Source organism: Merops nubicus, unplaced genomic scaffold (assembly GCF_000691845.1).
Source record: "Merops nubicus isolate BGI_N331 unplaced genomic scaffold, ASM69184v1 scaffold15487, whole genome shotgun sequence".
Taxonomy (NCBI): Eukaryota; Metazoa; Chordata; class Aves; order Coraciiformes; family Meropidae; genus Merops; species Merops nubicus.
The window spans coordinates 9,496-35,649 of NW_008622412.1; the positions used below are offsets into that span (position 1 = coordinate 9,496).

General features: G+C 37.4%; 1 protein-coding gene across 1 annotated transcript; it reads left to right on the top strand.

Moving 5' to 3' along the window:
- On the top strand, positions 1-25,038 carry ZEB1 (zinc finger E-box binding homeobox 1; the record flags this gene model as incomplete). Its single annotated transcript, XM_008944781.1, has 8 exons — positions 1-201; positions 5,514-5,576; positions 6,028-6,189; positions 9,804-10,006; positions 15,513-15,618; positions 17,098-18,908; positions 20,467-20,647; positions 22,570-25,038. Coding segments are annotated over 8 exons (3,272 nt in total), but the record flags the coding sequence as incomplete, so codon positions are not given.
- Between the last annotated feature and the right edge of the window lie 1,116 nt (positions 25,039-26,154).

A 26,154-nucleotide genomic window follows, 5' to 3' on the forward strand; every position in this document is an offset into this window, starting at 1 on the left:
TCACCAATTATAATAATGTGGTAGAAGCAAACTCGGATTCAGATGATGAAGATAAATTGCATATAGTGGAAGAAGAAAGTGTAACTGATGCAGCAGACTGTGATGCTAGTGTGCCAGAAGATGACTTGCCAACAGACCATACAGTATTACCAGAAAACAGTGAAAGAGAAGGGAGTGCAAACAGTTGCTGGGAAGATGAAGGTATGTTCATTTTCACTGATGATGCTGTGATGCTATGTAGAGAAAGGGTTCTAAGAAGAAGACTTGATAGAACTTATTTTGGTCACTTTGTTACTGAAATAACATGTAGTATTCAAAAAAAAAGAAGTTTTCTAATGTATTTATGGTAATATATTTCATTATCTATATTTAATATTTGAGGTGGAGTCAGAGGTTCATCCAGTCCATTGACATTGTTAAACAGGAATTTCAAATCTGTGGGAGAAACATTCTCAAGGGTAATCAGAGACTGCATACTTGCTTTTAAAGTCTTTTTGCATGGCAGGTCTCTGCCATAGCTCCCAGTAAGGTTCAGGGTTTGCTCAGCTTGGGGAGTAAGTGGGAAGCCAAAAACATGAAGCAAAGTAATATTCAGATGCAAATTTCTGCCTGTGAGCTGCTTCTGCCTGCCCTGTGAGCTGCTTGTGCCTTTTCCCTTTTAAAATATAGCCAGAAAAAACCAGGTTTTTAGATTATTAGTTTTACAGTTGTCTGTCTTACCCATAATGAATCTGTATTTTGAGAACACTAGGAGGAGGTAGACATTGTACATATTATGGCAGCAGCTTTAGAAGCTGAAAATTTGAAGCAGTCAGGAAATGGGCCTTTTTACTGAGGAGTCAGATCCTGAGTTTCATAATATCACACAGCATGCTTATATTTGAGCCAAATTGGGATAAATGCATAAATTAGTTGAATTTATTGCGGAATTTTGCCCTAATCCCCTGAAAGATACAGAATATTTTCCATCATATCCCTGTCTGTGTCTGAACTCCAGCCACAGTTCTTTAGCATCCACCTTGTTAAAACTGGTGGTTTAAGACAAATTGCATGACCTCACATCTAAATAAACAGAAAGCAGTCATATGGTCCCTAACTGCAATCCAGCTGAGAGAGAGCAGCTGAGAGTTCAAAGAATAGCACCAGCTCAGCCTGTTTTTACATAGCTGCTATTGCCAAGGTATACTGTGCAGGGAAATTAGTATTTTGGAGCTGAATTACTGGGTAAGTAATTTTCTTAGTTCTCCGATAATATCTTTGGTCTACTGCAGGCTAATCAAAAATTGAAGTTACATAAAAATGGGCTCTGTGTAGACTCTTTCTTGAACCCTTCAAGCGTAGGTATAGGAAAAGCTGAAATAGGGAGCAAAGAAGAGCACTGGCTCACAGAGATGCTGGGTCAATACCCTTTGGACTGAAGATTTCCTGAAGATGTATCTACAGGTAATCATGACACAGTGTCCTACCTCAAACAACCTCGTGGGGTTTTCAGAGTGCTAGACATGTGATGGCATCTTTTTTTTTCACTCCTTATGTCAGGTGTACTCTTTATAGTCTTTTAAAATTTGTTTTCTAAAATGAAGCATTTTGAACCAAATTCTACTGTGGTTGTAAAATCACAGTGTAGATGATGTTTTCTCTGCCTTGGTCATTGCTGACAAAGACAGGCTCTGATAAGTGTTTGCACAGACAAAAGATAAAACTGCTGCCATACAGGCTTGTTCAAACTACCATAAATTTCTGCTGTAAAAATTACATATTCTGAAGCTTCTTTTGTAGCAGTCTGGAGAGTTTTTTTTATTTGATAGTAAAGTTCTTTTAAATAAATGGTTTGAATTTCTGCCAATTGATTACACAAGAAAAATGAAGGCTACATTAGGTTTTACAGAGCTTTGATTTGCCATGGTAAAGTACTATTTACTTTTTTATAGATTTCCTAGAAGGAAAGGTGTGAGGTAAAAATCCTATCGTCAGCCTTGGTTGCGCATTAGAAATCTGGAGAGAGAGGTACCGAATGCATGTTCTCTCTCACACAGAGAAAGGTGCTGGAGTAGGTGTCCGTGCAACACTGATCCCATCTTCAGGACTGTGATTATTTTTAGAAAACATACACTACAGCAATCATAGCAAGTTGTGTTTCTTCCATACATTAGTACTGAAAGTAGCTGAACTTGACAGAGTGAGATTTTTACATGTTTTTTTCTGTTCACGAATGCCCAAGAATAGAAACAACTCATGTAACATCTCTTTATCAGATTAGTTTATTTCCGTTTCTAGACATTCTAACTGAATTTCTAGGAGACCTTCAGAACAGGTGTTTGAGATGCAAGGTGTGTGTCACAAGAGGTTTAACTGAAACAGTCATACAGGTTTGCAAACATCAGCCATGTGTATCCTGCACAAGTTGTTGGCAGTGTGCCAGTATTCATGTGTACAGTGATTCTCTAATATGATTTATTTTTCTTTAGTTTAAAGTAAAACGTATGCTACAATTATTTTTTAAAAGGAAAGTTTAAGTTTATTTACTTATCATATTAATACAGTTAAAAGGCATTATTACCTGTTAGAAGTATTTAACAAATCTGGAAATATTAGACTTGGAATTAAGGTGTTTGGAAAATTGAAAATCTAAAAAAATTGTTCATACTTTGAAATAACTTTTAAAAATTAATGAAGTTATGTTTTATGTTCATCCTTTTCCTGGAACTCAAAAATTCCTTCAACTTATAAAATTTTAGGTTAAGGCTATGTTTTGTGAGCTGGATTGTGTTCTTTCAATGTAGTAGGTTGCTAAGGAAAGTTGCTGCAGTATTTTGTATTAATTTCGTTTGGGAGGCAGTCTAAAAGACCATGGCACTTTTTGGTCACCTTTTTGCCCACAGAAGCAAACAACCAGGCAATACTGTAAGCTGTAAGGAATGCTTGCTACATACATAGCAGAAAATTAGCTCTAAAGAATTTAAATTAGAAACTCTTTTGATGGGCTTTAGAATTTCTACCCTTCTCTGAAGATAAGAGTGCAGTGGAAATTTCAGTGAAGTTTGTCTTTCCGCATACAACCAAAACTTCCGGTTTGGCAATGGTCTAAATTTAATCAGTTATCTTATCCATGCAGAGATCTTTACAGTCAGCCTATGACACAGTAACTGTGTCATGCATATTTGCTGCTCGTACATCCAGTTGCCTGTGATCTGATAATCATTAGCATTTAACCCTTGGAAGTCCCACCATATCTCTAAGCACCTGCTCAGAAGCAGTGATGAGATACGGAAGTCCAAGAACATGTTTTACAATTTTCTGGTGTGTCCAGATGTAATGCCAAGATGGATATTTATGCCCTAGATGCTATTCATGGAGACCTGTATTTAAGCAGTCATTCAGCAAGTAGCTCACACTTCTGGAATTCAGAGCTGTTACTTCTGGTTAGTGGAACTCTGCCTTAAGTTCTGTGTCCTCATCATCACATCTGTCCGTTGCTTCCCAGCAGCTGCATTTGCAGCTTGGTAGTTGGGCTTCTGAAGGTACAATTGTAAAGGTGCCTCTGTATGTGGACCATACATAGCTATAAAAATGGAGCCCTACTGAAGATTTTTCAAATTATTTGTTCCTACAACATTAAGGAAAATCAGCCCTTGTGGAAAAGGGCTCCTTCCTGTCTTATACCCCACCTTTAGATATTGGAAGAGACAGTAGCAAACAGAGGTTATGATTCTTAGATTTGAGAGGGATTTTAACTTCAATAAGGTTAATCTATAATGCCATAAATTCCTTGACATTCCCTTGGGAAGCATAACTTTTATTTCTACTGAAGCCAATGGAACTTGCTAGAGACACTTTAATTTAAATTTCTGTGGGTGATAACTTACTGATATTCCCCCTCTTCCATAGAGCCTATTTCATAATGGAGAAAAATCACAAACCCTCTTTAAAGAAAAATAGTGGGTTTGCATCATCATTGTTTTTAAGAAATTAAATTTTGGATTTAAATTTGCATTGCATTCCATCATCCATCTTACAAATTCTGAACCAAGTCTGTGGTATCATGGGCCAAAAATATAATTAGTTAACAATCCAGTATTGACCAATAAAATATGGACTGTTTGGGTGCTTTTTTTAAGATGACAATTAAAATTAAGGTAAGATTTAAGAGTTACAGTTTCCTTTTAAGCATATTTCTTGTTTGTGACTCTCTGCAGATATTTTGGGTCTGTGGGATTTTGTCAAAGTAAACAGAATTAACAATCTTTTCCTTTGAGGAAGCTTGTATTATCTGAGAACGTAAAGTTCTGCTAGAATTTATCGTCTTTCATATAAAGGAGAAATTGGCTTATCCTGTAATTAAAAAGCTGGAATGTTCTGGGGAACAAAATAAAAATGAAATAAAAGTATCAAGTTGCCATTTCAGATCATAGCTGTTGCATAGTCTAATCTTTTGTACCATGTAAGAGTCTTTTTTTGCAGTGTAGGTCTAAAGCACTTAAGGTTTCAATACTAAAACTGTGAAATAATGCTTTAATTTCACATATATTAGCATAGCATACTACTGATAAAGGTACAAAACAACTAACATAGCTTTCCTGTGCACTGGTGCCATAAGCCAGGTATTGACAGAAATGGAAGCAGTAGCCTTTCCATCAGGAACTTCCCAGTCTGGGCTACACTGGACAGACCAAAAAGCATACCCCAATGAATATAAATTAGGAACAACTTGGGCTGTTTATTGATTTGAACCAGCAACCTGTAGTGAGTTAAAACTTCCATGCTGCATCCTTGAATGCTGCAGCTCAGCAGGAGCTAGCAGAGCTTTGGAGGCAGCTTTAGTCCATAGTGTTAGTTCTATGAACATCCGGTACCTGCAAATTCCATACTGAATATTGGAATTGGTTGTCATTGGTATGTGAAACATTCTTGAGGTGCACAGTTTTTCTGAAGTGGGAAGCTTGTGTTTAAAATCCTTGTTTAAGTAATCACAGCCTCCTTTAAGTGGGTTCTAGACGATCTACAAGAGAATAGATTAGGTAGCTGTTGCAGACATTACCAGCAAATTATAAACCGTTTCCAAAAACTGCTAATCAGAAAAAATAACAAAAATGTATTTTATGTTTATGTACTGTTTTATGGTACCCTGTTTTCTGGAAATAATACTGCAGTGTATCAGCTGCATTTGTAGGTAGTGCTAAGTAGCTGACTCTGTTCTTGCTGGAGTAACACATCGTCCCTGTCTTTACCTCTCTTCAAGTAATGGTTGGTGTTTAGTATTGCTTCCTTTTAAGATTTCATTTCTCTAACTGTGGAGTATCTTTGTGAATTGATTGGTTACACACTGCTTAAATCTGTACAGTCCATATTTTGAAAGAACATTGTGTACAAAAGCAGTTCTAAACAATACAGAAATGGAAAAAATGGTTTAAGAAATACCTCAAGAATAGCAAGTTGTGTGTCTGGCTTTGTTTTTTTTTGTGGGGTTCTTTTTTAAATGTTCATTCTTCCTTTTGTGAAATGTACTATTTCAGCTGGAAAAGAAGCAAAGGAAATCCTGGGGCCTGAAGCTCAGACAGATGAAGTTGGATGTACAGGTATTTCTTTGTTACTCTGAGTCATTTATTCATAGAGTGCTACTGAATTTTGGCCATGGGAGTATCCTGAAATCTTTGAAATTCTCCCCCTTCTTTTTAGAAACTACTTTACTTTTTCATGCTAGTGTTCTTAAATTATAAACAGTGTTTTAGCTGAGGAAGGATAGTCTGGGCTCCTTTCAGATGTCCTGGGTGCAGAGTTACATCTGACAGTGACACAGAGCAGTCCTCTTGTGTGAGGGGTGACCCCGGCACCAGTGTACCACCACGTCTCCTAAGAGCAAAACAGGGAGTAGTGCTGATCCTACACATAGTGTGCTTGACCTATATGAGTATTTGTAAAGAATTTTGAAATCCCTGGATGGAGGATGATTTGGTAATGTGAGTTACTGAATTTCATTTGCATTCTTTTTAAACTCTTCATATCTTATGTCTTGTTTTTCACTCTTAGTAAAAGAAGATGAATGTGATTCTGATGCAGAAAATGAACAAAACCATGACCCTAATGTTGAAGAATTCCTTCAACAAGAAGATACAGCTGTTATCTACCCTGAAGCACCTGAGGAGGACCAGAGACAAGGCACACCAGAAGCTAGTGGTCAGGATGAAAATGGTAAAAATGCCACCAGTCCAGTTCTTGTGAAATAAATTGTAGTAACTACTTGACCAAAAAATTCTGTTGTATTTTAAAAGCCAACAATGCTTACACATGTATCTTTGGGAAAAAAAATCCCGAACCTTAGTTAAAAAATTACAAGAGAATGGAATCAACATGCAAAAAACATTATTACTTGATTTTGTGAAACAAGGTAAACACTGGGATTTAGTTGTATACACACTGAAATGGTAAACTCAGATAACTGGAAATAAAAATACAAGCTTTCATAAATTCCTTCAGTATCATGTGACAGAACACAACAAACGTATCTTAAATATAGTGGGAGTGAATGAAGATAGTATAACTTCATGTAAGAATAATTTAGGGAGAGTTATGTTTCTTTTCATATTTCTAAACAAACTGCCTGAAAGGATCTATTTGATTGGAATTCTTTTATTAGTAGTCAGTCTATGTTTTGTTTTGTTTTGTTTTTCCTGAAAAGACAGCAGTGAAGCAAAAAAAAAAATATTGTTTATGTGAAAAAATTATGACCTGTTGTTTTTTTTAAGTAGATAACTTTTTCCCTAAGGAAGTTTCATGCTTTAGATGTTCTTCTGAATGAGATGAGAAGTCATACTTTGTTTCTTCATTATGAAACACTGAAGGCATCTTCATCATGAAACATTTGAAGGCAAAAATCTTTTCAGATTGGGTTTGTATTCTGCACTGCTTTCTGAAGTGCTCAGCTTTCATAACCTGTGACAAGTGCTGCTTTAACTAGATTGTGTTCCTTTACTGGAATATTTAAGATTTTTCGAAAGAAAATAACATCCTACATAAAGGGTTAGGAGTTGTGGTGTTCCAGTCATTTGAAAAAAAAGTACTAATTGAGCAAAAAATGTCATCGTATCTGTATTACTGTACTGGAGTCTAAGGAAGAGCAGTGAAAAGGCTAATGCTAAGATTTTTTTTCTGCTTTAGAGATTTTAGCAAAAAAAAAAAATTTGATAAATTTAAACTGTATACATGCCTGTTTATATACAGAAATAGGGCCTGAATTACTAATACTTTCTGGTTTACTTTACGAGTTTTGCAAAACTCAAATAAGATACATGCTCAACCGTAGCATCTTCAAAATTACAATTTAATTAATTTAAAATTTTAATCTGCAGTTGCAGTGGCACAGATTGTCAGCTTAGTTGTACAGCCTTTCAATATGATTTCCATGTAATCATTAAAAATACACGTTTATATTAATAATTTAAATTTGACCTAGTCCAGTCAGCTTACAGGGCAGAATTCTGAAAATTCTCAGTGTTTCAATCATTTGGAACAGAAATTTCCAAAAATATAGTGATACTTGCTAAAGATACATGATTCTAAACCAAGAGACTGGACAAAAGAAGTGACAGAGAATTAGAGACCTTAGTGGCTTTGGAAACCATTGCCATTTCACCATTTGCTGCAATGGAAACAGAATTTAAGTTAATGTGCTTCTGACATTTCCACTGAGTTGTATTTGTGCTGACATGGAGTATTCTTTATGTCAGGTGAATTGAATTGTAAATGGAAAAAAGAGAACTGAACAGAAGTGTACTGTGCCAATACGTGTGGGGACAGGTTCATTTTTGACAGCCTGGGTAATCCAGGAAAAGCAGAAAGCAGCAGAACACCACAAAACCCAGTGCAATATGAGTGCTACCTTGCCTGTTACCGTAACAAGGTTAAGAGGACCAGTATGGCAGGGAATGTCTTGGGTTTTAGTAATAATGAAAACTGGTCTGACTCTTCTTTTCCTTTTCACTGTTGCAAGAACAGTGACATGTTCAGTAAAAATTAAGTCAGTAAATTCCACACAAACAAAACAAATTACTACTTTATAGGGCTTATAATCAATCCATGGTGACAACTGCTGGAAGAGGTCATGAAGATAAATAATTCAGAGGTACTTTCTAAAGCACTGGTTAATTTTATGAGTATTAATAATGTTTGTAGTTCTGCAACTTAAAATGACAGTGCATACAAATTTGCCTCTCATGTTTCAGAGCATAAAGTGATAATCAGTAAAGACCTTTCACCTTCCTCTCCTGCTCTCACTCAGCACAGCACATAGGTGCATCCCTGCAAAATTGCTTCCCATTTCCTTTGAGTCGTGGAAGAGTAGCATGGTCATTGGAGGATATAACACCCTATAAATGGATACTTTGATCAAATAGAGCAAATGCAACATTTATGTAAACACATTTATCAATTTATAAAGAATTTTTTTTTCAATCATTTAAAAAACTAACTTTTCAAGGACAGGTAAGTTACTGTGTATGGGGATAAATATATGCTAATAAGAAGATATGGAATTAAAACTTCATAAATGATGTATTCTCAGAAATGGACTTGTGAAACTGCTATTCAGCTTCAACGTGACTTCACTTGGTCCTGTACTGATATGGAAATAACTTCATGAAAGCTAGCAGAATATATTTCACAGATCGCATTAGAATCATATTATGGCCTCACGTTTGATTTCTCTCCTTTCTGCCCTACAGGCAGTATGTCTTACTATGGATACATATCTGTGTGTCATAGAATCATAGAATGGTTTGAGTTGGAAAGGACGTTTAAAGGTCATCAAGTCCAACCCAGCTGCAGTGAGCAGGGAGATCTTCAACTAGATCTGGTTGCTCAGAGCACTGTCCAACTTGACCTTGAATGTTTCCAGGGATGAGGCACCTACCACCTCTATGGGCAACCTGTTCCAGTGTTTCACCACCACCACTGTAAAAAAATTCTTCCTTATATGTAGTCTGAATCCACCCTCTTTTAACCATGACCCCTTGCCCTATCACTGCAAGACCTACTAAAGAGATTGTCCCCATCTTTCTTATAAGCCCCCTTTAAGTACTGGAAGGCCACAATAAGGTCTGCCTGGAGCCTTCCCTTCTCCAGGCTGAACAGCCATTACTCTCTCAGCCTTTCTTCATAGGAGATGTGTTCCAGCCCACTGATAATTTTGTGGCCCTCCTCTGGACCCACTCCAACAGGTCCAGGTATAAGAATTATAATTCTAATAATTTTATTTAGTTCTCTTTTCACTTAGAAGTTTGTGTTAGGTAAAGTGAAAGAAAAAAAAATATTCTTTGCAGCTTCCAAATATTAATTTCTTAGGAGCGGAAAACCGGGGTGACTATTAACTGTTTCACTGATAGACTTAAATTTGTAAACAGGATTTGAGGATTATCTGTGATTGGAGCTAACCAGATCTACGAAGATTGTTAGATCTTAAACCATGTTTCACAATTTTCAGACCACTTTTTAAATGAACGCATATATAGATGTCTGGTGCTGTAGTGGGAAGTCCAACAGACTCGCTGAGAGGTGTGGGTTCGGGTATTTGTATTGTGCTGACTTTCTCTGGCATACACTGGGACAACCATACCATAATGTGGTTAGTAACATAATACCTGTGGGGAAAAAAAATCAATTATCTCTAGTCCTTTTTAAACTAGATGGAGCTCTTAGCAGCTGCATGTTTTCTTACAGTAATATATGTAAATGTAAAGCGTGTTTGTTGGTGGTAGCAAGTGTGGAACTTGACGTTTAGTTAAGGATGGCGTGTTGTCCCTCCTGGGCAGGAACACCCGATGCGTTTTCCCAGCTGCTCACCTGCCCCTACTGCGATCGCGGGTACAAGCGCTTCACCTCTCTGAAGGAACACATCAAGTACCGCCACGAGAAGAACGAGGACAACTTCAGCTGCTCCTTGTGCAGTTACACGTTCGCGTACAGAACGCAGCTCGACCGCCACATGACGTCACACAAATCAGGAAGAGATCAAGTAAGTGGTGGTTGAATTAAGGATTGATCGGTAGCAATGCTGCCATTTTTTTATGTGAGCAAAAATGTACGGAGCAAGTAAGATGTTCACATCAGATATCTGTGAGCTGAGGTCCCAGTCCTAGAGCCGTACGGCTGGGTTTAAATTTTAGTTTTCAGAAGTGCTTTGTTGCCTTTATAGGTAATTAGTTTTCTTCTGTTCATTGGCTAACATTACATAAAAATTGTGACTCAAATCTTTAGTGAAATGCTAATGTCTTTCTTTCATAAATCCTGTTTGGCTAATTCAAAATTCACTGTACCTGGTTTTGCCTGTCAGAAACAAACCATTGAGTTGATTCATTTGCTTGAACTGAGACAGTTTTTAAATGCAGTCCATCCTGTAAGACAATACACAAATAATTTGTGCATGAAATACAACATTTGAGTACAAATGAAACAACAGAAATGGCTAAATATATTCTGAGCTTGTTTCCTCTGGTTCATGGGCTGGCCTGAGGGTTTCGTACCCTGACATGCCTTCCATGAGTTAGCCATCTCATCACTATGGAAGGTCCTGAGAGTCTATTCCTCTCTCCCTCTTTCTCTTTTCTTCTATTATCCCCACAATTTCCTATCATACATCCCTAATTACATGCTTTTATAGCTTATCAGAGACACTCTGAGGCTCAGGAATCAGCTGAAACTCACTGAACAGCCAGGAATTATCCAAGGAAAAAAGATATAGATTTTCCTCCACCAGGTTATAGAGAGAGACTTGGAGATGTTCCCTTCTGAGGACAGATGAAAAAGATTGATACTCTCCAGAGAGGAAGCAGGAGAGAAACATCACAGATAGATGCAAAACAGTGAATTTTGAAACAAATATAAAGGGAGAGGTACGTCAATATTTCTCGCGGCTCCAAACCAACAGATCTTTCTTTAAACTGAAAGGCTGTAACACAGAGTAAAGGAGATGCTTTTTTTACACAATGCATATTAACTTCCGTTCTACAAAGTATGACTAAGTCCAAGAACTTAACAAGCTTAAAAATTTATTATACATTATTATATATTTTTATACTTGAGTGTTTTTAAATAGGAAAAATGGTTACAGGAAGTGCTGGCCATCCTGCTACAGGGATTTTACTGTCTCTCAGGCTTTGGAATAACCTCACCATCATATTCGAGCATGGCAGTTCTTGTTTATTCAAATGTATTTCACATGAACAGTTTGTTTCTGTCTTGCTCTCTTACTGGCTTGGCTTCCACTTTAAAGTTACTATCATCCTACATACTTCTTATGTTTTGAATGATAAAATCTATGGGTTTTGTGTAACGCTTTTTTGTGAGCTACCACATATATTTTCAGTTTTTCCAACTAGAAGCCTAAAAGCAGAAGAATAAAGTAGCTGAAGGGGCCAGAAACCTTTCTCAGATTTGCATGTAGTTTGGATGAAAAGATAAAAAAATACCAAGCAAGTAAACAATCTTGGAAGAATTGCTGCAAAGGAGAGCTTGTATTTCTGCAGATATTCTTTAATACATTTATACTTTTGAAGGCACAATTGCATTTAATAAACTTTGGGTTTATGAAGTATCTGCAACTCAATATTACATCCATTTAAGTGTATTTTTTTCTCTAGAGCCATAGCCAGAATCAAAACTACAATAGTCTAGATACTTGGTAAATTTGAAATGTGTATTTGTTTGTGTTATTGTCACAAAGTTGTCATGTCTTTAGAGTTGGGTTCATGTGCATATACATGCTTAAATCATTTGTGTAATGGAAAATTAACTTTTTTGCCATAGTAAAGTACCTCCTGGGTGTAGATCATAAACAGCTGCATCTTCAAAACTGAATGTCTTATTCTTAAAGGATTTCAGCTGAATTAGGTTATTTGGAAACTGTTAGATGGTTAACGTCCAGCATGTGACAATTTTGTAGTTGTTCTGCACAAGAAATCAATGAGCAAAGATACTATCTAGTGTAGTGAAGGCAGTGGAAGAGATGTGTGCACACTGTGCCTCCTTCTGAGGAAGAGCAAGATATGCCAAACTGCAGCTACTTCTCCAGTGGAGAGCAGAGAGCCATCCTGCACCCCCTCCTGCATCCCTCACAGTTCTCCTGGCTGCTCCTACACCACCAATGGCTGATAGGAAGGGACGCTGCACATGCATCATCTGCTTTCACATGTGGAGCACTAAAAAAGATGTTGAAGTATGAATAAGTGCTTCTGGTATTTGTTTTCTTTTTCTTCTCATCAATCTACAAAGGACCTGTAGGTAGTCTGTTAAAATTTCATACTGCTCTGGACACATACTGCTGAGAAATGGCAGTTCTCGAAGACTGTGGTCAAACTGTCTGAAAAAAACCCTGATGTCCCTGTAATCCCTGTCTTCCAAATTACTTTTGAGTTTTCCCATTAATTAGTTTTTGTTCTTTGGTTATGAAGAAAGTGGGCTATAGTCATAAGCACAGTAAATATTTGAAGCAGGGAAGTGTTAGTGGCTAGTTACAGACCTTAATGCTGATGTTTCTTCTTTCAGACCTTAAAGGAATGCAGAGGAATATTCTTTGAACGCTGTGGTTAATTCTTTAATGAGCAAAACACACTGTTTATGTACAGTGCATTAAAAACTATATCACATATCAGAGGCACAAAATAATGTGGATTTAACAGTACTGAAAGGGGGAAAACCACTTGAATCTGAGAAAATAGTGTATCAGAGATGGCACTTCATAGAATAGTTATGATTTCTCAGTCAGTTTTAAAGATCTTGAAGACTAACTCAGAGGATGTGCCAGAATTATAAAGAGGAAAAGTATAGGACAGACAGCAAGAGAGATGAATAAAGAAATAAGAAGGTAAGGCAAAATAGAGGGAAACTGCCTAGCAGAAGGTTCAAAAGCACCTTACAGCTATGTCCAGGAAACAGGAAAACTCATTAAAAATTTGATAAGAGAAATGTGGGATTGCATACCTTGGAAGAAGAACACCAAATTTTAAAGGCTGGAGCAGAAACAGTTCTGACAGATTGAATACATGCACTAATATTTAGGATGAATATTTATGTAGTCCAGTATCTGCAGTGACTCTTTAAATGCTGAGATCCTTTAACTTGTATAATCTCAAGTCAGACAGTAGTAACTGATTCTTTGCAGGCTTAAGTAAATCCTGACACATTCCTCTAGACTCAGTGAAGTTGGATCATTAAAGTGAAATGCAGGGAGTCAGGCACAGTCATCTAGAACATCATCTTCATGGGATTTAGTTAAGCAAGGCTGAAAAGCCATGTGGACTAGCAGAAAACAGCTGACGAACCCAGGAATAAGGGTCAAGTGCTAACCTGGGTAAGTCAGAGTGAAGACCTCACTGCAGAGCCTGGGAGGAGGCATGAAGGAGCCCACCCCAAGGAGGCTGAGAGCAGTATCTACTGAGAGTTGAACACTGCATCCAAACCAAATGCTTATCCCAAGGGAACTGTTAAGAGTAGTTGGAAGCAATTTAGATTATCTTGTTCCAATTTGTCTTAGCATCTGTATCGTATAAAGGAGGGACAGGGAGGGTTGATTGGAGCAGCTCTCCTATGAGGACAGACTGAGAGGGTTGGGGCTGTTCAGTCTGGAGAAGAGAAGGCTCCGAGGTGACCTTATTGTGGCCTTCCAGTATCTTAGGGGGGCCTACAAGAAAGCCAGGGAGGGACTTTTTAGGATCTCAAGTAACAACAGAACTAGAGGGAATGGGGCAAAGCTGGAAGTGGGCAGATTCAGGCTGGATGTGAGGAAGAAGTTCTTCCCCATGAGAGTGGTGAGACCCTGGAATGGGTTGCCCAGGGAGGTGGTTGAGGCCCCATCCCTGGGGGTCTTTAAGGCCAGGCTGGATGAGGCTCTGGGCAGCCTGATCTAGTGGGAGGTGTCCCTGCTCATGGCAGAGGGGTTGGAACTGGGGGATCCTTGTGGTCCCTTCCAACCCTGACAGATTCTGATCTGTTTTAGCAGAGGACTTTAGAGCCCTAATGGCTCAAGGGTTGGACTTGATGATCTTGGAGGTCCCTTCCAACCTAAATGATTCTATGATTCTATGATAATTTGGACAGAGTATCTCATAGCACAGTACTCAGACTTCCATCCAGCAAACTGGGCTGCTGCAGGTCCTTCAGCTCTAAAGGCATAAATCAGAACAGGAACTTCATCTTGCCTTTTTATTCATCCCCACTTCTCCAGCGGAGACCTCATGCCGCAGCCGCTGTGTCTGCGCGTGGGGAACAGCGTCGGCGGGGGGAGCGCCTGCTCCAGGGCTGCTGAGGGCAGTGGGCCGGAGCTGGGCGCAGGAGCTCCCCGCCACCGTCTCACTCCAGGGGTGGTGGCAGCTGCCCGCGGGCAGGCTGTTTCCCCAGAGGGCGTGAATAGCTCTCTCAGTGAGCTTCTGAAAAAACTTACCCTGGTGACCAAAAATCTGCAGCTGCAGCCAAATGGTGCTAGAGGAGCTTTTTGCAAAGTGAGCTCTACTTAAAAAAAGAGATGATAGTTGTTTTAAATAAACAATTTGTTTCAACAGAAAAATTTCTAATTCCTCCATTTTATGCTGTTAGTTAAGCTGCTCCTACTTATAAAATGTATGTAATTTTTGTTGTTAAAAATAGTCATAGATCTAGACACTTTGTGACAGATTTATACAGTTTGTAATAAAGTTATATATCTTGCATCTAAGTATCACATACACTACAGATATTGGCACGTCTTCCTAGGTTTTGCCTTTTTTAAACTAGCATAACAGTAAATTTAAAATAATTTGGAGCTTGACAATAAATGCTCTCACAAGGTGAAATATAATAAAAATAACCACAGAGCTTCAATGCAAATAGTGAAGGTGTTTGATGGTGTGTACTTGGGAAATCCCTCCATATTGTTATTTGCTTTAATTTAGTCTTTTGCGTTTATTTTGAGAATTAATTGTGACTGAGAGTGCCTTTGTTGTCACTGAACCATCTTCTCTTGAGCAATCCTGTGGCATCATTACATAGAGGAATCCAAGGCCAACAGTAAGCGCTGAAAGCATGTAAATGGAAAAATCAAGTCAACTGATTAAACTTTAAACAAGCTTTTATATGCTTTAATGTTTCTCTCTCCTGTGTGACATATTCTGTGGGTGGTGGGCTTGGGGTTTTTCTTGGTTTTTTTTCTTTCACAAGTAGAATTAGCATGCATCCTGGAACTTGTTACTCACGTAACATGTCAGTGCAAGCATCATCTGAAATTAGGAGAAGGGTCAAATATATTTTGTTTGGGTTTTTTTCTTTTCTTTTTACTGTAGCAGATTTATTCAGAGTATACCCATGGCTCAGTTTTAACCTGACTTCTAATTTGCTTCTTTTTCATGCGCAATGCATACCACCTCCAGTCTTTTAAATTTATGATTGATTCGTTTCAGTTTTGTATTGCATTTTCTCTGTTACAATGTGAAAATACAAGATGTTTTTCCAACATGCTGTCTTACGCAGTACTTACAAATTCTTTCTTACAGAGACATGTGACACAGTCCAGTGGTAATCGAAAATTCAAGTGCACTGAATGTGGAAAAGCTTTTAAATATAAACATCACCTAAAGGAGCACCTACGAATCCACAGTGGTAAATAAACCAAGCATTGAATTGTGTACTAATGTTGCAATTTCTGCTCTTTTATGTGATATCAGTCTTATAAATATAAGTTTAAAATAGTAGTGTTTTCCTTTCTTTTTTTTCCACTGAGACTCTGTAAGCACTGAGAGCAGCAGCCTTCAGCTGTGTGCAGGAAGTACACAAAGTAACTCCGGAGGATTTAGGGTTGCAGCTTAAACTCTAACACTTAGGGAGAACATCACTGGTGTTAGAAGAAATGGAAACATTATTCTGGTCTTCTTTCACTTGTCTGTTTTTTCTCAGTGTTTGCAGATCATTCAGCATGTTATGAGCCTTTGCCAGAAAATTTTAGTTGATAGCAATCAGGACATAAGAACTACGCTTCTTGTTGTAGCTGTGGTTGTGGTCATTCAACACTTGTCGTTAAAATAGCCTCAGGACCCAGGTCTAGGATTGTGGTATACTGTCACAACAATTTCAATTTACAAGAAAGCTTCCAATTTATGAGAAAGATAATATATAATAATATATTTTAATATGTAATATAGAAATAAGTTAAACGTGGTCACTCAAAAGAGATTCTCCGTTTCTGTGTTTAAGTGAGATTTACCTATTGACAGAAAGTCTGAAAACACATTTTTAGGCCATCTGTTCCTTTCTTAGCAGTTACTTAGCCATGATAAGAGCAATGAAGTGCACCTCGCTTAGAAGTCCTCCTCCAGCAAACATTGTCTTCATTTCATTTCCAGAGGGTAGTGGCACTGTGCCTGTGGGTGGGAAAGCCTCAGTCAACGTACTTTTTAACCTGAAGCAAGCCAGCTTTTTCAGCTTTTCCCTTTTCCTCTGTAACACAGAGCCACTGAAAAGCCAACGCTTACTAGGGGTGTGATGATTACATAGTTGTGTGCCTCTTTCTGGCAATTTAACCTAATGTTTATCTCTAAAGGCAAATAAACACGTCTTCTACATGTGTCTGTTTTCCCTTTAGTTATACTTTGCTTGATTTTCAGCTTGTAGGAAGATATGTCCCACAATAAAATGTGCATAGCTCCTTATACAAGTATGATTTGCATTTATAGCATTTTTTCTTTAGTTAATCATACTCTGTTTTCTTTCCATTCTGCAATAGTTTGTGCAGCTTCTGAAGTTAGTAGTGGTACTACTTGAATGGGCTTTAATGAAATTGCAAGTATCATTTATGTGATATGTGGACTGTTACTGGGAAGTACTAGAACGTGTCATGATCCTGTAGGCTCCATCCTCTATCTACTAGTGGATCACAAATTTATTAAAGGATCCTAGGACCAGAGCTATAGATCACATAATTACTCTTATGTTAATTCACTGTGAAAGATTTTTTTTTTTGAGGACTCTTTCAGAGGTCATTTTGATGTACGGTTTTCTAGTTACTGTTGCATGATGAAGTTACTCTGTAATGTAATAAATTGTTGCATATGCCTTTTCTCTTCTTTCTTTTTTTATCTTTAGGAGAGAAGCCATATGAGTGCCCAAACTGCAAGAAACGTTTTTCCCATTCTGGTTCATACAGTTCACACATAAGCAGTAAGAAGTGTATTGGTTTGATGCCCGTGAATGGTCGAGCCCGGTCAGGGCTCAAGACATCTCAGTGCTCCTCCCCTTCCCTTTCTGCATCACCAGGTAGCCCAGCAAGACCACAGATACGACAAAAGATAGAAAATAAGCCCTTGCAAGAGCAACTCCCTGTTAACCAAATTAAAACTGAACCTGTGGATTATGAATTCAAGCCCATAGTGGTTGCTTCAGGAATTAATTGTTCAACCCCTTTGCAGAATGGGGTTTTTAGCGGTGGTAGCCCATTGCAGGCAACCAGTTCTCCTCAGGGTGTGGTGCAAGCTGTTGTTCTACCAACAGTAGGTCTGGTGTCTCCCATAAGCATCAACTTAAGTGACATTCAAAATGTACTTAAAGTGGCAGTGGATGGTAATGTAATAAGGCAAGTATTGGAAAACAATCATGCTAATCTTGCATCCAAAGAACAAGAACCAATCAGCAATGCATCTATACAACAAGCTGGCCATTCCCTCATTTCAGCTATCAGTCTTCCTTTGGTTGACCAAGATGGGACAACCAAAATTATCATCAACTACAGCTTGGAGCAACCAAGTCAACTTCAGGTTGTTCCTCAAAATCTAAAAAAAGAAAACTCTGTTCCTACAAATAGCTGCAAAAATGAAAAATTACCAGAAGATCTTAGAGTGAAGTCTGAGAAAGATAAGAACTTTGAAGGAGAGACCAATGATAGCACTTGTCTTCTTTGTGATGACTGTCCAGGAGATCTTAATGCACTTCAAGAATTAAAGCACTATGAAACAAAAACTCCTCCTCAGCTTCCCCAGGCCAGTGGAACAGAAGCTGAGAAGCCTGACTCCCCGGTCGCATCAGAAACTGGGGAGAACAACTTATCTCCTGGTCAGCCACCTTTAAAGAACCTTTTATCGCTCCTAAAAGCGTACTATGCATTAAATGCACAACCGAGCGCAGAAGAGCTTTCAAAAATAGCAGATTCAGTTAACTTGCCACTGGATGTGGTAAAAAAGTGGTTTGAAAAAATGCAAGCTGGACAAATTTCTGTGCAGTCTTCTGGACCATCTTCTCCTGAGCAAGACAAATTAAGCAGTCCTGCAGATAATGATGATCAAGGCGCAACTACAAACACAAGCGAACCCCAGGACAGCACAAATAACTCACAAAATCCTCTCAGTACAATAAAATCTCAGACTTTACCAGAGGGATCAACTCTGAATGGTTCACGCAGCAGCACACCATCCCCATCGCCACTGAACCTTTCTTCATCAAGAAATTCACAGGGTTATACATACACAGCAGATGGTGTACAAGAAGAGCCACAAATTGAACCTCTTGACCTTTCGCTACCAAAGCAACATGGAGAACTATTGGAAAGATCTACTATAACTAGTGTTTACCAGAACAGTGTTTATTCTGTCCAGGAAGAACCTCTGAACTTAACTTGTGCAAAAAAAGAACCACAAAAGGACAACAATATTACAGACTCTGATCCTATTGTAAATGTAATCCCACCAAGTGCCAATCCCATAAATATTGCTATACCTACAGTCACTGCCCAGTTACCTACAATAGTTGCCATTGCTGACCAGAACAGTGTTCCATGCTTGAGAGCTCTCGCTGCCAATAAGCAAACCATTTTGATTCCACAGGTGGCTTATACATACTCTACTACAGTTAGTCCTGCAGTTCAGGAAACACCACCAAAACAGACCCAAGCCAATGGAAATCAGGTACTTCAGTCCCTGTACTCCTGTATGTTGTGAATGAGGTATTCATTCTCTATACATGTTCAACTAACTGAAAACTGTCAAATTAAATAAAAATGTCAATCTAAGCTGTAAGGTATATTCAGCCTCATTGTCAGGGGGTAATAGATGTTACTGTTAAGTCCTTTGCAAAACTAGTTAGCTGCGGCAGCTTGAGTCCGGACTGACAGAAGCTATATAGTTTCTATATGTGCATGGACAAGTCAGTTCTTCACCGTATTCAGTCATTCCAAAGTGTCTTCTAGGATATTAGTGCTCAGCATTCTCAAGACAGTCTAGTTTTCCTGATCCAAAAGCAACGTAAGATTATGGCTTGTGTTCCTGGCTCTGTATCTCCTCTTTTACCACACTCAGAAAATAAACTCCTCGGAACTTTTGGCTACTCCCTTCATGCCACTCTGCTTTCTTGGCTTGCAGAGTAGCTGAATTCATCCTACACCATAATGGCACTTCAAACAAAATTCAAATATATTCTCAATTGAAAGTCAGGCAGGTATTTTTCTTCATCTGCCATTCCCAGATCTTGCCCTGTTCCTCCTTGCATGAGTCCAGATGTGGTCTAACTGGAGTCAGTCCTCCTGAGAAACACCTGTGCACGTCGAGGCAGAACAGAAAAGTGGCTTACATAAAGACTGAGCTTTTCTAATTAAATCTTAGAAATCGGCTGTCTAGGTTTTTATGCAGGCTTCTGTACTGCCAGAGGCTGAGGAGCCTTGAAGGGTTACAAGGTTGTTCATATGTTAAAGTTTATGAGACAGACAATGTTATAGGTAGCTAACACATACATTTTTATATTCAGAGTTGATAATGCATGATAAAATTAAGTCTGTGTGTAGTGATGCTGCTGATAGCAGAAAATATGTGCTTCTTATAGGTAAGCTTCAGTGACTGAAATGCTTGGAAATAGACAACAGTTATGATATTTTAAAAACTTGTTATTAGTGAAACATTTGAAGTCTCCCGAATTTTGGGTTAAGTAGTATTTATGGTAGTTTTATGAGAAAGAAGGTAGTCAAATATGCAAATTCAAATTGTAACTTAAATAGATTTTTGTGAAAACTTCATCGAACCCCACAGCTTTAATTTCCATAAAATCTGTGAGGTAGCAAAATGTGGGTGATGAACATCAGATAAAACATGCAGTTAGATACCAAATTTGCTCTTCCAGCTTACTGAGGTAATTTATTTGTCTGTAATCTTCTTTTCCTTCCTAACATTGCATTTATTTTACAAACCCTAAAACATGATGTGTCACTGTAGCTTAGACTTGGCCACAGTCAGATTTAGATATGGTTAGAGTGAGTCCCAGTGAGAACTTTGCATGTGTATAGCGGCAAGGACTGCAAAGCAGAGCAATGCCAGAGAGGATTTTTTTGACTATGTAAGTCTAAACAATTTCATTTGTCTGTTTATAGAATTGAATGAGAATAACAGTGCAGCTTCAGCTTACTTTTTATAAATTATGTGCTGCATCAGTGTATTTTTCTTATTGAACTCAACCTTTTTCATAATTTTTCTGAAGGATGAAAGGCAAGACACTAGCTCAGAAGGAGTATCGAATGTAGAAGATCAAAATGATTCTGATTCAACACCCCCAAAGAAAAAGATGAGGAAGACAGAAAATGGGATGTATGCATGTGATTTATGTGACAAAATATTCCAGAAGAGCAGCTCATTATTGAGACATAAGTACGAACACACAGGTATGTAGTAGGAAAAGCAGTTTCAGATCACTATTTCATTAGTAGTGTGCAACTGATAATCTGGAGTCCAGTTCTCAGAAAGTGCAGGGAGGTATAATAGTCCTTGTCACCTCTGCTCAGCTTTCTTTAGAACCTTAGGTTTTGTGTATTTATTTGGCTGGACTGCAATTCTGTGTTTCTTTGAGTTTGTAAGACTGAAACCCTGAATAGAAAAAGGAGAGTTTCTTCCATCTAGCTCAGGACAATCATCTGCAAGCTACAACCTGTAACCAAGGATGTATTACTTCCAGTTTTCCCTGCCTGGTTATAAATAAAGAAAAATTAAAAGTTAAAATTATAAATTAAGATAAAAGGATGGTGTATGTGTATGATACTTTACATAAAAGGCAGTGTATATATCTGGCATGAAGAATTTTCAAATCGAGCCACTTTTGTAATGATTTGAAGTTAACAGCCATCCATTAGACATGGAATCTAACCCCAAAACAACATCCTTTTGGCTTTAGTTTTTATTTTTGATTTCTCATAGTTGTTCTTGGCTCCAGTTCTGGTATCTTCAGTCTTCTTTTTTAATAATTGTTGCTGTCTTATTTCTTCTATGATATCTTTAAAAATTCTTTTTTATATTGTTTAGGTGCCTATATTTCTGCATATTAATGTTTTAATTTTATCTCACTTACAGAGTGAAAAATATAAAAAATTCCCTTTTTGTCTTCACCACTTGATAAGTTTCTCAAATTGTATTCACTATCTGTTTTCATACTTTTTCTGTCCTGAGACTCTTAACAACTCCATTTCATGAGTCAGTTTTTGTTTCCTTTCTACCTTTAAATTAAGTGCAGTGTTCAGAATCATAGAATCATTTAGGTCAGAAAAGACCCATAAGGTCACTGAGTCCAACCATTAACACAGCACTGCTGAGTCCACCAGTAAACCACGTCCCTGAGTGCCACATCTACACGTCCGTTAAATACCTCCGGGTATGGTGATGCAGCCACTTCCCTGGGCAGTCTGTTCCTGTTTGACAACCCTTTTGGTGAAGAATTTACTCCTAATACCCAATCTAAACTTCCTCTGCTGTAACTTGAGGCTGTTTCCTCTTGTCCTATTGCTTGTTACTTGGGAGGAGGGACCAACACCCATCTACCTCACTGCTTGTTTGGCATAAGTTGACACAGAGGTGTTGATCATCTGTATAGTGTGACCAAAAACCTGCTGTCTTAATGTCAGCAGTGTCTAGGCCAAGACTGTACAAAGCTGTTTTTCATAACAGCTTTGAGCGTTGAAATGAAAATATCATTACTAGACTCCTGCTATGTTTATTAGCAACTCTTAAAAAAAAGGCAACAAAGTAGAAAGCTGGAAAACAGAGCAGAAAGAGAACTAATTGAAACAAAGCAGATTATTTCACTTGTTATCAGGAAGTTTTGTGCATAGGGCATTTACCTGTGCCAACGTAGATTTTGAAAAGATTTTCCCTTTACCTGTAACATGGAAGGAGGACTTAGCACACACACACACACACAAAAAAATAAAAATAAAAAAAAAAATTAAAATTTCCATCAATATAGAGAAGTTAAAAGGGTTGTGAGTCAAAATAATGTTTACTGACAGAAAAATATTTTCTTTTCTACCTTACTTATATTCACACTTTTTTTTGTGTGTTAAAAGTTACATGTGAGACTCTGTCCTTCTATGCTGTTTTCCTAAAGAACTTACAAATTACCCGTGTAATTGTGACAGTGTACACTTGCACCCTCATCCTTTGGGTTCAGGTGAGAAACTCAGGCTGATAATGTGTGCAGTAGAATGTCTTGTTAAATAGAATTATTAGTTGTTAATAATATGGTCACCATCATTTTTTGATAAAAGCAACAGTATAAATTAAAAGATGTCTGATTTTTTTGTGCTTTCTTTTGTAGGTAAAAGACCTCACGAGTGTGGAATCTGTAAAAAAGCATTTAAACACAAACACCATTTGATCGAACACATGCGACTGCATTCTGGGGAAAAACCCTACCAATGTGACAAATGTGGAAAGCGGTTTTCACACTCGGGGTCTTACTCTCAGCACATGAATCATCGCTACTCCTATTGCAAAAGAGAGGCAGAGGAGCGGGACGGCACGGAGCAGGAGGAGGCGGGGCAGGAGGCCCTCGGCAGCGAGCACCCTGGCGCCAGGGCATCTCCCTCGCAGATCGACTCAGATGAGAGAGAGAGTCTAACCAGGGAAGAGGAGGAAGACAGTGAAAAAGAGGAAGAGGAGGAGGAAGAGAAAGAGATAGAAGGACTTCAGGAAGAAAAAGAATGTAGGAAACTACAAGAAGTAGAGGATGAAGAGGAAGAAGAAGAAGAAGAAGGGAAAGCTGAAGGTAACAAGAATGAGGAAGCTATAAGTCAAGCAAGCAATGCAGAACCAGAAGTTATACAGAGTAACGGGCAGGTGCCAGAAGAAAAAAACAAATAAAGCTTAAATGATAGTTTTTTCTATAAGGAAAAAAAAATTGGTAATGAAGTTCGTTCTATATTATACATGCTTTTCATGGAAACGCAGTAACCTGCATACTGTGATTTCTGTTCACTACTGTGTAAAAAAATATATATGTAAAAAAAAAAAAAAAAAAAAAAAAGAAATCCAGGTGTGCCTGAACCTCAAACTTAGTAATTTTTCACACAGTTTTCAAAGTTAGGAACAAGTTTATAACATGAAGCAGATTAGAAAAATACAGTGACTCTGTAAGCAAAGATTTAACAGGTTGTAGGAAACCTGATTTATTAGACAAGCATCTGGCATTGTTTGTTTTATCAGTATTCATTTTCATTCTGAAGTTGATTAATTTTTAAGCTGTACAATTGGGAGAGATTTATATGATTTTTTTTTTTTTTTTTTTATGGTAAAACATTTCCAAAATCCGCTTCAGTATTTTCTTATGTTTTGAAATGTGATAACTTCTGCACTACAAAATTCCCTTTGGCAGAAACCTGTAATGCAGTTGCAAACAGTGCTTGGCTACCTTTGTAAATCCAACCTAGAAGGTAGCGGTTTATGACATTAGATGTTGTAGTAGAGCATATTATCATTTAAAGTGTATTGTTAGCCTTAAGAAAGCAGATGATAGAAGAACTGAAGTTTCTTACTCGTGATTAAAAACGTAGTTGAGAAGATTGTCGTTGAGTTCTGATTGCAGGGACTAACAGTGTTAATACTGGTAAGGACAGCAAAGTTGTCAAAATCCGTGTTTGTAATTGTGTTTTGAGTCTGTAGTAACGATATGAAGGATATGATATGAAGCTTTGTATCTCCTTTGGCCTTATGCAAGACCTGTGTGCTGTAAGTGCCATTTATCAGTATTATAAAGGCTCTAAGCAGCCTTTATCCAGTATGTGGCCTACAATAACTAGCATTTGTTGATTTGTATCAAACTTCTAAACTAATCATAGGGGAAAAAAACACTCAGCCATCAGAGAAGTAAGAACACTGGGTATATTTCATTGTTTAATTATTTGGTGGTATTTTGGGTTAATACCTGACTTGCAGAATTTCTCTACAATAATTACAAGGGAAATTTTCTAATCTGCTTTATTGGTTTACTTTAATTTCAGACACATACATGACATATTATCTGGCTCATAAGTATTTTCAAATGTTAGTTATTATGGACCCCATTTATTAACAATGTTAGCTGATTTTTACCTATCAGTATTATTTTATTTCTTTTAGTTTATAGATCTGTGCAACATTTTGTACTGTATGTCTTCAAACCTGGCAGTATTAATACCCTTCTTACTGACATATGTACCTTTTTAGTTTTAGAAAACTTTTATATTTATGTGTCTTATTTTTATATTTCTTTATTTATTACACAGTGTAGTGTATAATACTGTAGTTTGTATTAATACAATAATATATTTTAGTATGAAAATTTGGAAAGTTGATAAGATTTAAAGTAGAGATGCAATCGGTTCTCTTGCATTGAGATTTGATTTAATAGTGTTATGTTAACATTTATACTTGCCTTGGACTGTAGAACAGAAGAATTAAAATGGGAATGTATTAATTTTACAATTGCAATCAATTCATTTTACCTTTACCCAGTTTTTAATATAAAGCTCTTAAATTTTGAAATTCACTGTGTGACTAATAGCATGATGCTCTGCAGTTTTATTAAGAGATTAGTCTAACCATAAAACTCTCATTTCCTTAGTAAGCCAAATTAGAATAATCTTATAAACAGTGTTGGGAACAATGTTTAACATTTTTGTGCCAATTTGTTCCTGTATTCATGTATGTATGTTATAAATCTGAAACTCCATTTTTAAGTTCCTTGTTACATCATGGTCATTTTCTAGTTTTTTACCAGACTCCCCATCTCACAATAAAATGCGTCAACAAGTCTGACTTACTGTCATTATTCTGGTAATTTAGCAAATGGTTTGGAATTATTTCTGTGAGGTGTCATTCAGGCACAGTTCCTGCTTCTAGTGTCAATACTTAGTTTCAGTTGTGCATAGGGAGCATCTGAGTGAAAGAAAGGGTTCCCTGTGTGCAGGCAAAGGCATCGCTACGTTGATTGATTGGTTAACCAGCATTACTAGAAAAAATGAGTTTTTAAACCAAACTGGGCAGGGGATTGATTTACTTTTTTCTCTTGTATCTATCTAACCGACAGTTTAATGCTCTCTCCAATAAGACTGCTTTTAAAGGAAGTAAGCCTATAACTGTTTTCTTGATTTAGCAATAAGCTAATAGAAATCTTGATGTATATATTGCTATTAAACTTTCCAAAAAAAACGGCACCAACATTTCAGATATACATAATTTCAGTAATGTAATATGAAGGCTGGAAGTGGTGTTACATCTGCATTTTGCGGTCTAGGCAAAGTTTAAAGGTTGTTCCTTAAGCAAAATTCTGTTCTCTAATGATCCCTAGAAGGAGATTTCAACTGTTAATTTTGGGGCTTTTACCTGAACATCATGTAAGTTATGTTCACATTCTAAGTTTTGAATGATTCTCCATCTTTTTAATCTCAGCATTAACACATACAAAGGATTTATCCCATATATTGTTTTACACTGTTTGTGTTTTGCTGTACAGGATACCAAATATTACACTTTTAAGTGGAGTAAGCTCCTAAGTCAGCAGTATTGAGGTAAATATGAGAAAGCTATTTTGAAAAAAATAATCATTTATACTGCCTCAATAATATTGCCTTGTAATTATTATCACGGCAGCATCAATCAGATAGTTCAGGATTTCTCACAGGTAAAACTCTTTCTCCTCTTTTCTAGGTAATGAAAAGCACCTATTTGAGACCATCTTAAGATTTTTCACATTTTTCATATTCTGGGAACATCTTACTTGTCTATAGTAATAAACCAAATAAGACATTTGTTGAAATGGAAAAATTTTAATGTCTTTAGTAATAGAACAAAGAATTTTAATAAATCCATGGATACTCACATATGTAACAGCTGCACACAAAAGGCCAATAACTTGATTTAGAAC